Raw genomic sequence first — 16825 nt, 5'->3', positions numbered from 1 at the left:
GCCCTCTTGAGCAGGAGCCACGCCCACCCCTCTAAGCCACGCCCCCTTTCCAGGGGGTGCTGAGTAATTTTTTTTCTGGAAAGGAGGCAGTAGACCAAATGAGTTTGGGAACCACTGGTGTAGATACACCCCAGGTCAACCAATACTTCCTGATTTTGAGCTCAGTTTTTGGTGGTTGCTGGGCTCTCTTTACTCTCCCAAGCAGCAACCTCGCGTATCTCTTTAAAATGGAGGCAGGAGCGGAAATCTTGTGACGGAGCAGTCAAAGGGAAGGAGACGCGATGCCTCTTCCCTGCTTAATTCTACTTCAAAGCTCCTTGGCTACGAAGAACTGATAATGCACTCAAGTGCAGTTCCTTTCAAATGTCCTCATTTAGCCCTCGAAACTGGGCTATTGAATTCATGCAAGTTCTTTGATCAAGACCAGTTAATTAAGTTATTCCCCCGATATGGGTCTTATCATATTTTCTTTTTCTGCCATAGACCTCCATCACGCTTCCACAATGTGCAGGGAAGCTTTGATATGCATCCGAGGCGCTCGGAAAATGTGGGTTTCTCTCTCTCGGCAAGACGTCTCGTTCAGCCATCTTTTCCTTGGACCATAACGCTCATTTGGGGATTTTGACCAAAGTTGGCATCGCAAACCAGGGCTATTTAAGGTGTGACCCCATTTTTGATGAATGCAGAGTTCGGGAAAATTGGGTTTTGTGGAGCTACAATTGTAGGTCTCTTTCACATGACGAAAGGGTGTATCTACCCTGCGGAATTAATGCAGTTCGACACTGCTTTAACTGCCATGGCTCAATGCTATGGATTCAAGTCAATAATAGGCTTGTTGAAGATATACACACAGTCCCAAAAAAGGAACGTTTTCCAGGCTTTTGGAAGCAACAACTTCCCAGTATTGACTTTCCGTCTGCGTGTTGCTTCTCTAACACAATCCTTTCTTGGCTTGCAAGACACAGACCACACGGTGCCAAACATATACACAAACGACATACACAGGACATACAAAGCAGCCTTATACGGAGCCAAGAATCAACACAGAGAGGTAGATCTTCCCCTATTTTATCCTCAAATGCAAAGGTGAAAAATTACGGTAATTTTCCCATCACTACAGGAAAATAGGTATTTGTCTATAGCAGGCCGGCTGTTAGGAATTGTGGGAGTTGGAGTCCAAAACACCCGGAGGGCCAAAGTTTGCCCAGGCCTGCTACAAATGGCTCAAAGAGTTCTGGAGGAGTATTTCTGCACAGAAATACATTGCGAGAATATAGAAAAAATTGCATGGAAAACACTTTCCAGAGCAGAAAATTGTGTGCAGAAAATGGATTCTGCATATATTTCTCCGTAGAAGGAAGTTTTGAAGAGCGAACCAGTGGATATTCAATTATTTAAACAGTTTGTAAGTGTTATAAGGGATTTTACATGACGTTGTATGCTTACGTCTGTTTTAATATGCATTTTTTACATTATATTTTTTAAAATAATGTGAGCGCTTTGTGTCTCCAAGCACTCACTTAGGCCTCTTCCACACTGATTATCTGATTTGAACCGGATTATATGGCAGTGTAAAAGGGGCCCCTGATGCACAGTGTGTTAAAACACTGAGTTGCCAAACTTGTGGACCAAAAGGTCCAAGGTTCAAATCCTTGTGAGTGAGCACCCGCTGTTAGCCCCAGCTCCTGCCAACCTAGCAGTTCGAAAACATGTCAATGTGAGTAGATCGATAGGTACCACTCCGGTGGGAAGGTAACGGCGCTCCAGTCATGCCAATGGCCACATGACCTTGGAGCTGTCTACGGACAACGCTGGCTCTTCGGCTTAGAAATGGAGATGAGCCCCAACCCCAAGAGTCAGACACGACTGGACTTAACATCACGGGAAACCTTGATGCCAGTTAAAAGGCTAAGCTCCGCCCACTTGGTCTCCTAGCAACCCACTCAGCTCAGGAGACAGGCAGAGTTAGGCCTCACTTAGGCCTCTTCCACACTGCCTATAAAATACAGATTATCAGATTTGAACTGGATTATATGGCAGTGTAGACTCAAGGCCATTCCACACAGCTATATAACCCATTTATAATCTTCTATTATCTGCTTTGAACTGGATTACCTTGACTCCACACTGCCATATAATCCACTTCAGTGTGCAGTTCGACACAACTGGACTTAATGTCAGGAGAAAACCTTTACCCTTTACCTTAACTACCACCAATTCCTCAATACTTTATTTCCCATACCACCAAACTTCGCCACAGCAACACGTGGCCGGGCACAGCTAGTACCTATATAAAAATGCCCAACATGTTTAGGAAAAAATCGGCAGTGCCTTCATCGGGGGCGGACAGTAGACAGAAATCAAACACATTGGAAATAAGAGAGTTCTAAGAACACTCTGTCACAAGTGTTTCCCTCTCGCGCCTGTGTCCGCAAAACACACAAACACCCAGAAATCCAGAATTTCCTGTTTAGGAATGCTGGCACAAAGAGGCCAAGTGGTCCAAGGCTGTGTTGGACTCCACGGCTGCATTGCGTTCCCTCCGGACCACAGAGATGGACATTCAGTGGCCAAGGCGGAGCAAGTTCCAGTCCATCAGCCAGCCGTGGGCAGAAGGCCATGTGGATCTTAATATTTACACCAGGCTTGGCCAAGCAGGACGCTTGGACACACGGCCGGCTGACAGCACAAAGGACACGGAGACACGTCTTCTCCAAATGGGAGCAACCTTTGAGGCCTCTGCGGCTGGAGCCCCGGAGTCCCCGACGGACCTGCCCAGAAATAAGTTATTTTGGAGGAACAACACATAGGCAGAAAGTAGCTAGTAGATGAAGCCATTCAATGCTAATTAAAGTGAATAACTACAACATTTACACTGGCCTCCAACTGACAAGAGTTCTTCTCTCACCCTGGACTTCCCATCTATATATATAAAAGAGTGATGGCATCAGGGCAGCAGACAAAACAACAAAACTACAGGCCCTCCAACCTCAAAATTTGACAACACAACCCATCATTCACGGCTCTAGGTTGATACAACAAAAAGAAAAGAAAAATAAAGTCCTAATTACAGGGAGAGGAATAATAGTTTTTATCCAATTGCTGCCAGTTTGAAGGCTAAGCTCCGCCCACTTGGTCTCCTAGCAACCTACTCAGCCCAGGGGACAGGCACCGTTAGGCCTCACTTAGGCCTCCTCCACAGATTATCAGATTTGAACTGGATTATATGGCAGTGTAGACTCAAGGCCCTTCCACACAGCTATATAACCCATTTAGAATCTTATATTATCTGCTTTGAACTGGATTATCTTGACTCCACACTGCCATATAATCCACTTCAGTGTGCATACTAAACATAAAGACAACCATACAATACCACCACTACTTCAACAATTTCTCACCAACACCACCAGACAACGCCACAGCAACGCGTGGCCGGGCACAGCTAGTCTATATATATAAACCTTCCTTGCTTAGTTTCTCCATATATCTCACAACCTCTGAGGATGCCTGCCATAGATGTGGGTGAAACGTCAGGAGAGAATACTTCTGGAACATGGCTAGACAGCCCAGAAAACATACAACAACCCTGTGATCCCGGCCATGAAAGCCTTCAACGACACATTGAACAACACACCGTTGTCTCTTCTTTACACCAAGACTGAAGGTTGCCCAGCCAGAGAACGGTCAAAGATGGTGACAAAGGCTGCGTCTTCATTGGAGAAGTAACACAGTTTGGTACCACTCTCTGGCGTGGCAATCCGTTCCTGTCTTTAACGTCTCCCGTGATGGAAATGTTCTTCCCAATTTTTATGGGATGACTTTTCTATTTGAAGCCATGGGTTCACATCCTCTGCTATCAAATGAATATGCCCTGCCCATCTTCATAGTAGTAGTAGTAGTAGTAAAAAAAGGTAAAGATTTCTCCTGATGTTAAGTCCAGTCATGTCTGACTCTGTGGGTTGCTGCTCATCTCCATTTCTAAGCCGAAGAGCCGGCGTTGTCCGTAGACACCTCCAAGGTCATGACTGCATGGAGTGTCACAACCTTCCCGCCAGAGCGGTACCTATTGATCTACTCACATTGGCATGTTTTCAAACTGCTAGGTTGGCAGGAGCTGGAGCTAACAGCGGCTGCTCCCGCCGCTCCCGGGATTTGTATCTGGGACCTTTCGGTCTCAAAGTTCAGCAGCTCAGTGCTTTAACTCACTTCACCACCGGGGCTCCATCAAATGAATACAGCCTTAAAATAAAAAATTATTATTATTATTATTATTATTATTATTATTATTATTATTATTATTATTATTATTACACTCAGGCCCCATTTACTCTGGCATATGGTCCAGTTTCTGAATCCACATTACAGTAGAGTCTCACTTATCCAAGCCTCGCTTATCCAAGGTTCTGGATTATCCAAGTCATTTTTGTAGTCAATGTTTTCAATATATCGTGATATTTTGGTGCTAAATTAGTAAATACAGTAATTACAACATAACATTACCTTGGTGCCAAATTCGTAAATACAGTAATTACTGCGTATTGAACTACTTTTTCGGTCAAATTTGTTGTATAACATGATGTTTTGGTGCTTAATTTGTAAAATCATAACCTAATTTGATGTTTAATAGGCTTTTCCTTAATCCCTTCTTATTATCCAACATATTCGCTTATCCAAGCTTCCGTTTAGCTTGGATAAGTGAGACTCTACTGTATCTGTTTTGAACTGGATTATATGGCAGTGTAGACCAGGCATGGGCAAACGTCATCCCTCGAGGTGTTTTGGACTTCCACTCCGACCATTCCTAACATCCTTAGACGCTTTCCTCTGAGGTTGCCTGCCATAGATATGGGTGAAACGTCAGGAGAGAATGCTTCTGGAACATGGCCAGACAGTCCGGAAAACTCACAGCTCTTAGGAATCATGGGGAGCTGAAATCCAAAACAGCTGGAGGGCTGAATTTGGCCCTTGACTGATTTAGAAGCACAAAACAGGATCCAGAATATCTTGCGGTTTTCTAAGTAAATCTCGTACTCTGGGCCGGGCTGTGGCGCAGCTGGCTAGTAACCAGCTGCTATAAATCACTACTGACCGAGAGGTCATGAGTTCAAAGCCCGGGTCGGGTTAAGCCTCCGACCATTAATAGCCCCGGCTTGCTGTTGACCTATGCAGCCCCGAAAGACAGTTGCACCTGTCAATTAGGGAAATTTAGGGACGCTTTATGCGGGAGGCTAATTTACAACACCATAAAACTGCCAGCAAAACACGAGGAAAGGAATGAGGAAGTACAGCCACTACTGGACGGTGAAGCAACAGCTCCCCCCGTGGCCGGAATCGTGAAGCTGGAAAAATGTTAAAAATGCCTCTGTGTCTGTCTAAAACTGAATGTTGTTTGTCGGCATTGAATGTCTGCCATATATGTGTTCATTGTAATCCGCCCTGAGTCCCCTTCGGGGTGAGAAAGAAGGGCGGAATATAAATACTGTAAATAAATAAATACTACAACTCCCATCCACGTTTGACAGCATAGCTATGACCCAGGAAGATGGGCATTCAGTTTTGCAAAATCTGGACATCTTTCAGGAGAAAGTTCCTTGATGATGATGATTTAAACCTCGCTCTGTGGAGGCTCAAAGCAACTAACATTAAAAGCATGTCAATACAATTAGAAATTCCAAAAATATATAAACGTTAACTTAGAATTAAATGTCAATTGTATTAATTAAAAATTAATTAATACACTGTAAAAGTAATGAAGTTTGACCTCACTTTAACTGCCAAGACTCAATGCTATGGAATCGTGGGCTGTCGTTGTACAAGGTTGTATATAATATTATGACGTAATACAATGTAATAATAATTATAATTCACTATTATAATTGTATATTTATATTACATACAATATTACTAATAATATTGCAATATAGTCGTATAATATAATATATTGTATTTATATATACAGTAGAGTCTCACTTATTCAACGTTCTGGATTATCCAACGCATTTTTGTAGTCAATGTTTTCAATGCATTGTGATATTTTGGTGCTAAATTCGTAAATACAGTAATTACTACATAGCATTAATGTGTAATGAACTACTTTTTCTGTCAAATTTGTTGTATAACATGATGTTTTGGTCCTTAATTTGCAAAAATATTAACCTATTTTGATGTTTAATAGGCTTTTTCTTAATCTCTCCTTATTATCCAACATATTCACTTATCTAACGTTCTGCCGGCCCGTTTATGTTGGATAAGTGAGACTCTACTGTACTTGTAAACCGCCCTGAGTCCAATAACTTAACTCCAATATAGGGAACAGAAACCATCTCAACCCTATGATCAACACACAAAGGCATTTTTGCAAGCACTCACCGGTTAAACCATTCTCGATTTAATACAAAGGAGTGCAAAAAAAATAAAAGGCTGTTAATGTATCACACCGACTCACTGTATGCATACAATGTTGTTGTCACTAAAACAGGGATACAAATCTGCTCCCGTGGTAATAATTATTTTCTGGTTTCAATTCCCTTCCTGAGTCTCTTTCTTGAAACATCGAAAGAGTCGAGATTATTTTTTTCCGAAAGCTGCGCTGCCACCTAGTGGCCAGAAAAGCGTGGCCTGAAGGTAATCCACGTTGGACGAAGTCAAGTTTTGATTTCCTTAAACAAAACAACACCAGGGAGAATCCGACGGCCCATGAATCATTCGGTCTCCAGGAATAGAAATGCTGATGTTTCTCTTCCGCCTAATTCAGCCATAGTTTGAATAAGCCAAACTTGGGTTTCTTTTTTTCACTTTCCTGGGTGTTGCGAGGTCCGTCTTGAGTGGGAAAATAAAGAGAAATTAAATTTAAAATATAATATCTTTTTAAAATGTCATCATCACTAGTAAAGAGATTGGAGATCTAGTTCTGAGACACTACATTATCATCCTATCTTCAGGAGATTGGACCACTTACAGGTGAAAAACATATCACCCACCGAAGGACTATGATTCCCAGCATTATTCACCATCAGCTATACAATCTGCTGGGAGCTATAGTTCAACTACATCTGAAGAACGACAGACCGTATTATTATTCACCATCAGCTATACAATCTGCTGGGAGCTATAGTTCAACTACATCTGAAGAACGACAGACCGTATTATTATTCACCATCAGCTATACAATCTGCTGGGAGCTATAGTTCAACTACATCTGAAGAACGACAGACCGTATATACTCAAAGAAAAGCCAAGTTTTTCAGCCCTTATTTATGAGCTAAAAAAGCCTCCCCGGGTCAAAATCAAGGCCAGCAACAGAGCCTGCAGGCTATTGCTTGCAATATGTGATCTATTTCTCTCTTCTCCTCCCTTATCAGTGTGTTTTCTTTTGCAAAGCCTTCCTCGCTCTTTGCAGATCCCTTATACATATAGATCCATGTACCTGTGTATCTGTAGCCATACATATACATTATTTTTATATATGAATTCACCCTGATATGTTTGCAAGTCTTTGCAAATATCTATATAAATAATGATTCCCAGCATTATTCACCATCAGCTATACAATCTGCTGGGAGCTGTAGTTCAACTACATCTGAAGAACCACAGACCGTATATACTCAAAGAAAAGCCAAGTTTTTCAGCCCTTATTTATGAGCTAAAAAAGCCTCCCCGGGTCAAAATCAAGGCCAGCAACAGAGCCTGCAGGCTATTGCTTGCAATATGTGATCTATTTCTCTCTTCTCCTCCCTTATCAGTGTGTTTTCTTTTGCAAAGCCTCCCTCGCTCTTAATCAAAGGAATGTTTTGAAAAGAGAAAGACGCCTTTGCCAGTCAGGAAGAAGAAAAGTCGGACACAACTGGACTTAATGTCAGGAGAAAACCTTTATTCTTTACCTTAACTACCACCAATTCCTCAATACTTTATTTCCCATACCACCATACTTCGCCACAGCAACGTGTGGCCGGGCACAGCTAGTATCTATATAAAGAGAGATGTCTGGATAGATATGAATATATTCTTACCTACCTATATATAGGGCTTGCAAATATTATAGGGGGGAAATGAACACACAAATATATATAGACATGTCTAGATAGATATGAATATATATATATATATATATATATATATATATATATATATATATACACATATATATATAACTTACAAATATTGTAGAGGAAATGCACGTGCACGCACACACACACACACACACACACAGAGCGGGGATTTGTCAACATCACTAGTAAACAAATTGGAGATCTAGTTCTAAGACAATATATTATCATCCCATCTTCAGGATATTGGACCACTTACAGGTGAAAAACATATCACCCACTGAAGGAATATGATTCCCAGCATTCTTCACCATCAGCTATACAATCTGCGGGGAGCTACAGTTCAACTACATCTGGAGAACCACAGACCATATATACTCGAAGAAAAGCGGAGTTTTTCAGCCCTTATTTATGAGCTGAAAAAGCCTCCCCGGGTCAAAGTCAAGGCCAGCAACAGAGCCTGCAGGCTATTGCTTGCAATATGTGATCTATTTCTCTCTTCTCCTCCCTTATCAGTGTGTTTTCTTTTGCAAAGCCCCCCTCGCTCTTTGCAGATCCTTTATACACATAGATCCATGTACCTGTGTATCTGTAGCCATACATATACATTATTTTTATATATGAATTTACCCTGATATGTTTGCAAGTCTCTGTAAATATCTATACAAATAATGATTCCCAGCATTATTTACCATCAGCTATACAATCTGCTGGGAGCTACAGTAAACTACATCTGGAGAACCACATACCGTATATACTCGAAGATAAGCCGAGTTTTTCAGCCCTTATTTATGAGGTCAAGGCCAGCAACAGGGCCTGCAGGCTATTGCTTCCAATATGTGATCTATTTCTCTCTTCTCCTCCCTTATCAGTGTGTTTTCTTTTGCAAAGCCTCCCTTGCTCTTAATCAAGGGGATGCTTTGAAAAGAGAAAGAACCCCTGGCAAGTCAGGAAGAAGAAACTACAGCTGGAAAACCACATAATCCCATTTTTGGGAACTTTGGAGGTCCATGGAGATGAAACTATGGATTACCGCACTAGGTGAAATCACCTCTGGAGACGCCACTGCAACATGGTAGTTGCCTTCTGACAATATTGATGGGATCAAAAAGTTCTGGCTAGAAATTCATTAAGAAATGGAGAAAATATTGCCGGAAAAATTTGACATAAAACCAGAGGATTTCCTACTAGGAATAATGGATTTCCATATGGATCTCAACTATATACATGATTACGGCGGCCAGGATTTGCATAGCCAAAATGTGGAAGACGCAAGAGATTCCCACAGTGGAAAAATGGACGCTGAAACTCTTAGAAATCAGAAACATGGATTTATTAACTCAAATAGTCTCACAGGATTTTCCGCCAAGGAAAAAAAACAGATTTTAAATACTTAAAAATTTTAAGTATATACTTGGTCAAAGGAAAATCTCACTCTCCATAAGACAATTTTTCAAAACAAACTTATGGCTCACAGAATGATGGGCATTTACAGGTAATATGCCCTGAGGTGAAGGTACAGTAGAGTCTCACTTATCCAACATAAACGGGCCGGTAAAATGTTGGATAAGCGAATATGTTTGATAATAAGGAGGGATTAAGGAAAAGCCTATTAAACATCAAATTAGGTTATGATTTTACAAATTAAGCACCAAAACATCATGTTAGACAACAAATTTGACAGAAAAAGTAGTTCTATACGCAGTAATGTTATGTAGTAATTACTGTATTTATGAATTTAGCAACAAAATATCACCATGTATTGAAAACATTGACTACAAAAATGCCTAGAATAATACAGAACATTGGATAAGCGAGTGTTGGATAAGTGAGACTCTATTGTAATTGGTTTTGCAATGCAAAGGAACTGAAAGGACATGGGGGGATTTACTCCCCCTCACTTATTTTATCTATATATATAAAAGAGTAATGAAATTTTTTAACACTGTCCGAATTTTTAGCACTGATATCAACATGGAGTTTGGTTTGGACAAATGTTCGACAGTGGCATTGAAGAAGGGAAAAATCATTGAAAGTGAGGGCATCAATATGCCCAATGGCCAAACAATAAAGTGTCACCAGCCAGAGGCCTATAAATATCTGGGCATATTACAGCTGGACAACATCGAGCATGAACATGTGAAGACTGTGATCAGTAAAGAATACACACAAAGGGTCAGAAAAATTCTCAAAAGCAAGCTCAGTGGAGGAAACACCATCAAGGCCATAAACACCTGGGCCATACCTGTCATAAGATATACTGCTGGCATTATAAACTGGACACAGATGGAACTGGACAATTTGGACATAAAAACAAGAAAACTCATGACCATTCATCATTCCCTGCACCCTCGCAGTGATGTTGACCGGCTATATCTGCCTAGAAGATCAGGGGGCAGAGGACTCTTGCAAGTAAAACAAGCAGTCAAAGAAGAAGAACATGCCCTGGCAGAAGATGGAAAGCAAAGTGAAGAACCTGCTTTGATTGAAGTCAAAAATCAGAAACTCCTCAAAGCACAGCAGACAAAAAACCAGTACAAGAAAACCGCACTACAAACTAGAGCTGACAGCTGGCACAACAAAACACTGCATGGAAAGTTCCTTGACAAAATTGAAGGAAAAGCTGATAAAGAGAAGACCTGGCTCTGGCTCACGAATGGGACCCTGAAGAAGGAGACAGAAGGCCTGATCCTTGCAGCCCAGGAGCAAGACATCAGGACAAAGGCAATTAAGGCCAAGATCGAAAAATCAGCTGATGACCCAAAATGCAGACTGTGCAAGGAAACCGATGAAACCATAGATCATATCCTCAGCTGCTGTAAGAAAATTGCACTGACAGACTACAAACAGAGGCACAACTATGTGGCCCAAATGATTCATTGGAACCTATGCCTCAAGTACCACCTCCCAGCAGCAAAGAACTGGTGGGATCACAAACCTGCAAAGGTTGTGGAAAATGAACACGCAAAGATACTGTGGGACTTCCGAATCCAGACTGACAAAGTTCTGGAACACAACACACCAGACATCACAGTTGTGGAAAAGAACAAGGTTTGGATCATTGATGTTGCCATCCCAGGTGACAGTCGCATTGAAGAAAAACAACAGGAAAAACTCAGCCGCTATCAGGACCTCAAGATTGAACTTCAAAGACTCTGGCAGAAACCAGTGCAGGTGGTCCCAGTGGTGATGGGCACACTGGGTGCCGTGCCCAAAGATCTCAGCCGGCATTTGGAGACAATAGACATTGACAAAATTACGATCTGCCAACTGCAAAAGGCCACCTTACTGGGATCTGCACGCATCATCCGAAAATACATCACACAGTCCTAGACACTTGGGAAGTGTTCGACTTGTGATTTTGTGATATGAAATCCAGCATATCTATCTTGTTTGCTGTGTCATACAATGTCGTTGTGTCAATAATAATAATAAATATTGATGGGATGACACATTCTAAAGACTTTCAACAGGTTGTAAGGAGGACTTACCAAGCCTTTGGATCATAGCGGCCAAAACCTCATCTTCCTCCTGTTCCCTAAGGAGAAAAAAAACACAGAAACATTCATTGCAAGAGAGAGACCATGGTTTGAGCCCTGGACTATGGGTGCATCTGCACATTGGGATTTTAGAGAGGCGGATTGGGAACAGAGCCAAAATAAGGTTGAAAACCATTGCGCTAACCTGAGCCGGTCTTCATCCAGGTCCTCCACAATTTTGTTCCGGTCGTTGACGGTCTCCACGTATGATTTGAGAAGCTCTTCTTCGCGCCTTTTTTCCTTGGGGGTCTTTACGAAATCTGCGCAAAAGAGGACAAACAGAACATGGAAACATGCAGCGACGATGGCCAAAGAGGCCTACTTTTCTTTCACTGTTTCTTCGCTTACTTCCCTGTCAGTTTCCTACCTACCTTCCTTCCTTCCTTCCTTCCTTCCTTCCTTCCTTCCTTCCTTCCTTCCTTCCTTCCTTCCTTCCTTCCTTCCCTCTTCCTTCTATATATATAAATGAGTGATGGCATCACGGCGACCAACAAAACAACAAAACTACAGGCCCCCCCAACCTCTAAATTTGACAACACAACCCATCATCCATGCCTCTAGGTTGATACAACAAAAAGAAAAGAAAAATAAAGCCCTAATTAGAGGGAAAGGAATAATTGTTTTTATCCAATTGCTGCCAGTTACAGGGCTAATCTCTGCCCACTTGGTCTCCTAGCAACCAACTCAGCCGAGGGGACAGGCAGACTTAGGCCTCTCTTAGGCCTCTTCCACAGATTATCTAATTTGTTTTTACCCAATTGCTGCCGCTCCATGCAGTCATCCCACCTGACCTTGGAGGAGTCTACGGACAACGCCGGCTCTTCGGCTTAGAAATGGAGATGAGCACCAACTCCCAGACTCAGACACGACTGCACTTAATGTCAGGGAAAACCTTTACCCTTTACCTTAACTACCACCTATTCCTCAATACTTTATTTCCCATACCACCATTTCCCATACCACAGCAACACGTGGCTGGGCACAGCTAGTATAATATAAAGTAAGTTATGTTATAGTTCTATAGTTCTATAGTGATATCTATATATATATAAAACGGTGACGGAATCACGGCGACCCACAAAACAACAAAACTACAGGCCCCCCAACCTCGAAAATTGACAACACAACCCATCATCCACGCCTCTAGGTTGATACAACAAAAAGAAAAGAAAAATAAAGTCCTAATTAGAGAGAGAGGAATAATTGTTTTTATCCAATTGCTACCAGTTAGAAGGCTAAGCTCCGCCCACTTGGTCTCCTAGCAACCCACTCACCCAGGGGACAGGCAGAGTTAGGCCTCACTTAGGCCTCTTCCACACTGCCTATAAAATACAGATTATCAGATTTGAACTGGATTATATGGCAGTGTAGACTCAAGGCTCTTCCACACAGCTATATAACCCATTTATAATCTTATATTATCTGCTTGAACTGGATTATCTGGACTCCACACCTTTACCCTTTACCTTAACTACCACCTATTCCTCAATACTTTATTTCCCATACCACCATACTTCGCCGCAGCAACGCGTGGCCGGGCACAGCTAGTGTTTTATATGTTAGGTTATTATTTTTGCTATTATGTGTGTATTTGTTGTCGTATTCAGGCTTTGAAAGTGAGCCTATTTGTGTTTGGAATCTGCTCTAAGTCCCTTCCGGGAGATAGGGTGAAATATAAATAAAGTTTGTATTTATTATTTATTATTTATGTATGTTTTTCCTACCTCCTTTTCCTTCTTGGAGGGAGATAGAGAGAGGAAAGAAGGTGGTGGTTTCGGCAGGGTGCAAAAAGCAGTCTAAAGTTTAAAATAAGGGCTGGAAGAAAGACCTTCATGGGACGGATGTGGCCCACGGGCCATAGTTTGAGGGGTCTCAACATGGAGCTTAGTAATGTCATTCAAATATTGGTGGCTAACTCTTCAGGATAGTCATCCACATTAGAAGACAGTGAGAACTCGGTTTTTTGGTCAAGATAATGAACATAAGAGCATAATAGTCTTCTAAAATAGGTCTCCAACTGAAGATGGGAAAACGTCAGCTCTCCTAAACCATAGGAGACACTTAGAAAAATATTCTCAAGATGGAAGACCCACCAGACTTGCTCATGAGGATCCTCAGCTCCGTCTCTATGTCCCACTGTTTCTCCTCCAGCTTCTGTTGATTCATCCTACCAAAGAGAAGAAAGAAAGTAGGACAGTAAGTCTCAATTCAGACCCAGGATTCAACACATCTGCCGTACGATGACTGACTTCTAGAAGAGGGGATCACCTTGGAAATATTGCAGCTGATCCATTGGTTTTGATTCAGACCATTCATTCAATGCAATATTTATTATTATTATTATTATTATTATTATTATTATTATTATTATTTATTTACAGTATTTATATTCCACCCTTCTCACCCCGAAGGGGACTCAGGGCGGATTACAATGAACACATATATGGCAAACATTCAATGCCAACAGACAAACAACATTCAGTTTTAGACAGACACAGAGGCATTTTTAACATCTTTCCAGCTTTCACGATTCCAGCCACAGGGGGAGCTGTTGCTTCACCGTCCATTGGTGGCTGTTCTTCCTCTTCTTTTCCTCATGAGCAGTTTTATGGTGTTGTAGATTAGTTAAATTAGCCTCCCGCATAAAGCGTACCTAAATTTTCCCTACTTGACAGATGCAACTGTCTTTCGGGGCTGCTAGGTCAACAGCAAGCCGGGGCTATTTTTTTTTTTATGGTCGGAGGCTTAACCCGACCCGGGCTTCGAACTCATGACCTCTCGGTCAGTAGTGAATTATAGCAGCTGGTTACTAGCCAGCTGCGCCACAGCCCGGCCCCAATAGACCCAACATGTTTCTATCACTAAGAAAATGGTGAGAATTTCACTCACTTGTGCATCAGCTCCGACTCCCGTCTCAGCAAGAGCTGTTTCTCGTGGATCAGTTTGAACCATTCCACCATCAATGCATCCTCCCTTTCGTCTGGAAGGAAAGACCGAGAAAAGCTTAAAGAACAAGGGGAAGTGAGGATGATGGGCTGCAAATGGTCCCCAAATCCCACTGTGGATGCCAAGGTTCCCCCCAAAAAAGGGCTGAAAAACTAGGCTTATACTCGAGTATATACAGTAGTAACAACAATAATAATCATCATCATCATAATAATCATAATAATAATGCCCTGGCAGAATATGTAAAGCAAAGTGAAGAACTTGCTTTGATTTAAGTCAAAAATCAAAAACTCCTCAAAGCACAGCATACAAAAAACCAGTACAAGAAAACCGCACTACAAACTAGAGCTGACAGCTGGCACAACAAAACATTGCATGGAAAGTTCCTTGACAAAATTGAAGGAAAGGTTGATAAGGAGAAGACCTGGCTCTGGCTCACGAATGGGACCCTGAAGAAGGAGACAGAAGGCCTGATCCTTGCAGCCCAGGAGCAAGACATCAGGACAAAGGCCATTAAGGCCAAGATCGAAAAATCAGCTGATGACCCAAAATGCAGACTGTGCAAGGAAACCGACGAAACCATTGATCATATCCTCAGCTGCTGTAAGAAAATCGCACAGACAGACTACAAACAGAGGCACAACTATGTGGCCCAAAGGATTCATTGGAACTTATGCCTCGAGTACCACCTCCCAGCAGCAAAGAACTGGTGGGATCACAAACCTGCAAAAGTATTGAGAAATGAGCACGCAAAGATACTGTGGGACTTCCGAATCCAGACTGACAAAGTTCTGGAACACAACACACCAGACATCACAGTTGTGGAAAAGAAAAAGGTTTGGATCATTGATGTCGCCATCCCAGGTGACAGTTGCATTGACGAAAAACAACAGGAAAAACTCAGCCGCTTTCAGGACCTCAAGATTGAACTTCAAAGACTCTGGCAGAAACCAGTGCAGGTGGTCCCGGTGGTGATGGGCACACTGGGTGCCGTGCCAAAAGATCTCAGCCGGCATTTGGAAACAATAGACATTGACAAAATTACGATCTGCCAGCTGCAAAAGGCCACTCTGCTGGGATTTGCAGCATCATCTGAAAATACATCACACAGTCCTAGACACTTGGGAAGTGTTCGACTTGTGATTTTGTGATACGAAATCCAGCATATCTATCTTGTTTGCTGTGTCATTCAATGTCATTGTGTCAATAATAATAATAATAATAATAATAATAATAATAATAATAATAATAATAATAATAATCACACAGTCCTAGACACTTGGGAAGTGTTCGACTTGTTATTTTGTGATACGAAATCCAGCATATCTGTCTTGTTTGCTGTGTCATACAATGTCGTTGTGTCAATAATAATAATAATAATAATAATAATAATAATAATAATACATCACACAGTCCTAGACACTTGGGAAGTGTTCGACTTGTGATTTTGTGATACGAAATCCAGCATATCTGTCTTGTTTGCTGTGTCATACAATGTCGTTGTGTCAATAATAATAATAATAATAATAATAATAATAATAATAATAATACATAACACAGTCCTAGACACTTGGGAAGTGTTCGACTTGTGATTTTGTGATACGAAATCCAGCATATCTATCTTGTTTGCTGTGTCATTCAATGTCATTGTGTCAATAATAATAATAATAATAATAATAATAATAATAATAATAATAATAATACATCACACAGTCCTAGACACTTGGGAAGTGTTTGACTTGTGATTTTGTGAAACGAAATCCAGCATATCTGTCTTGTTTGCTGTGTCATACAATGTCGTTGTGTCAATAATAATAATAATAATAAATGTACAATCCAGCTTTGTCAGTAAACTACTAAATGCAAAACACCATAGGACCATAATCAATGAGCTCCTTGCACTTGCCTATTGATAGCCTATGTTATGTTCGCTATATTCAAACTAAGTACCTTTAAACCTCATTGATATACATGTAAATTTAATAATAATTGTCCAAGCGAATGGGGTTTGATTTGTTAATAGTGGGTTTAATATCATCACCTCCTTCGCAGCCGCGCAGCTGCTTCTCCAGGTCGACTCCTTGGTGCTCCAGCCGGTCCAGTTCCTTCTCAATCTGCCGGACTTCCGTCTGGATCTTTTCCTCCGGAATGTATTCCGGATGGCGCTAAACGGAAAGGAAAAGGCAGACAATAAAGGCATTGGTAGGAATATTACTTACCCATAACATTACGACCACCAGTAGTACTAATGCTAGTAATACTACTGTTGTCAGAAGTAGTAACAATAAAAGT

General features: G+C 41.5%; 1 protein-coding gene across 1 annotated transcript in view; it reads right to left on the bottom strand.

The window, feature by feature from the left end:
- Window positions 1–6370: 6370 nt before the first annotated feature.
- micall2 (MICAL like 2) overlaps window positions 6371–16825 on the bottom strand; it is a 37165-nt gene continuing 26710 nt past the window's right edge. The window contains exons 12-17 of the mRNA XM_062964151.1: window positions 16575–16698; window positions 14477–14567; window positions 13681–13754; window positions 11733–11847; window positions 11540–11586; window positions 6371–6822 (exon numbers count right to left, since the gene is read on the bottom strand). Coding sequence (XP_062820221.1) covers window positions 6749–6822; window positions 11540–11586; window positions 11733–11847; window positions 13681–13754; window positions 14477–14567; window positions 16575–16698 — 525 coding nt within the window. The 3' untranslated portion in view covers window positions 6371–6748. The remainder of the gene's footprint in view (window positions 6823–11539; window positions 11587–11732; window positions 11848–13680; window positions 13755–14476; window positions 14568–16574; window positions 16699–16825) is intronic.

Source organism: Anolis carolinensis, unplaced genomic scaffold (assembly GCF_035594765.1).
Source record: "Anolis carolinensis isolate JA03-04 unplaced genomic scaffold, rAnoCar3.1.pri scaffold_13, whole genome shotgun sequence".
Taxonomy (NCBI): Eukaryota; Metazoa; Chordata; class Lepidosauria; order Squamata; family Dactyloidae; genus Anolis; species Anolis carolinensis.
This window is presented reverse-complemented; position numbering and strand designations above follow the sequence as displayed.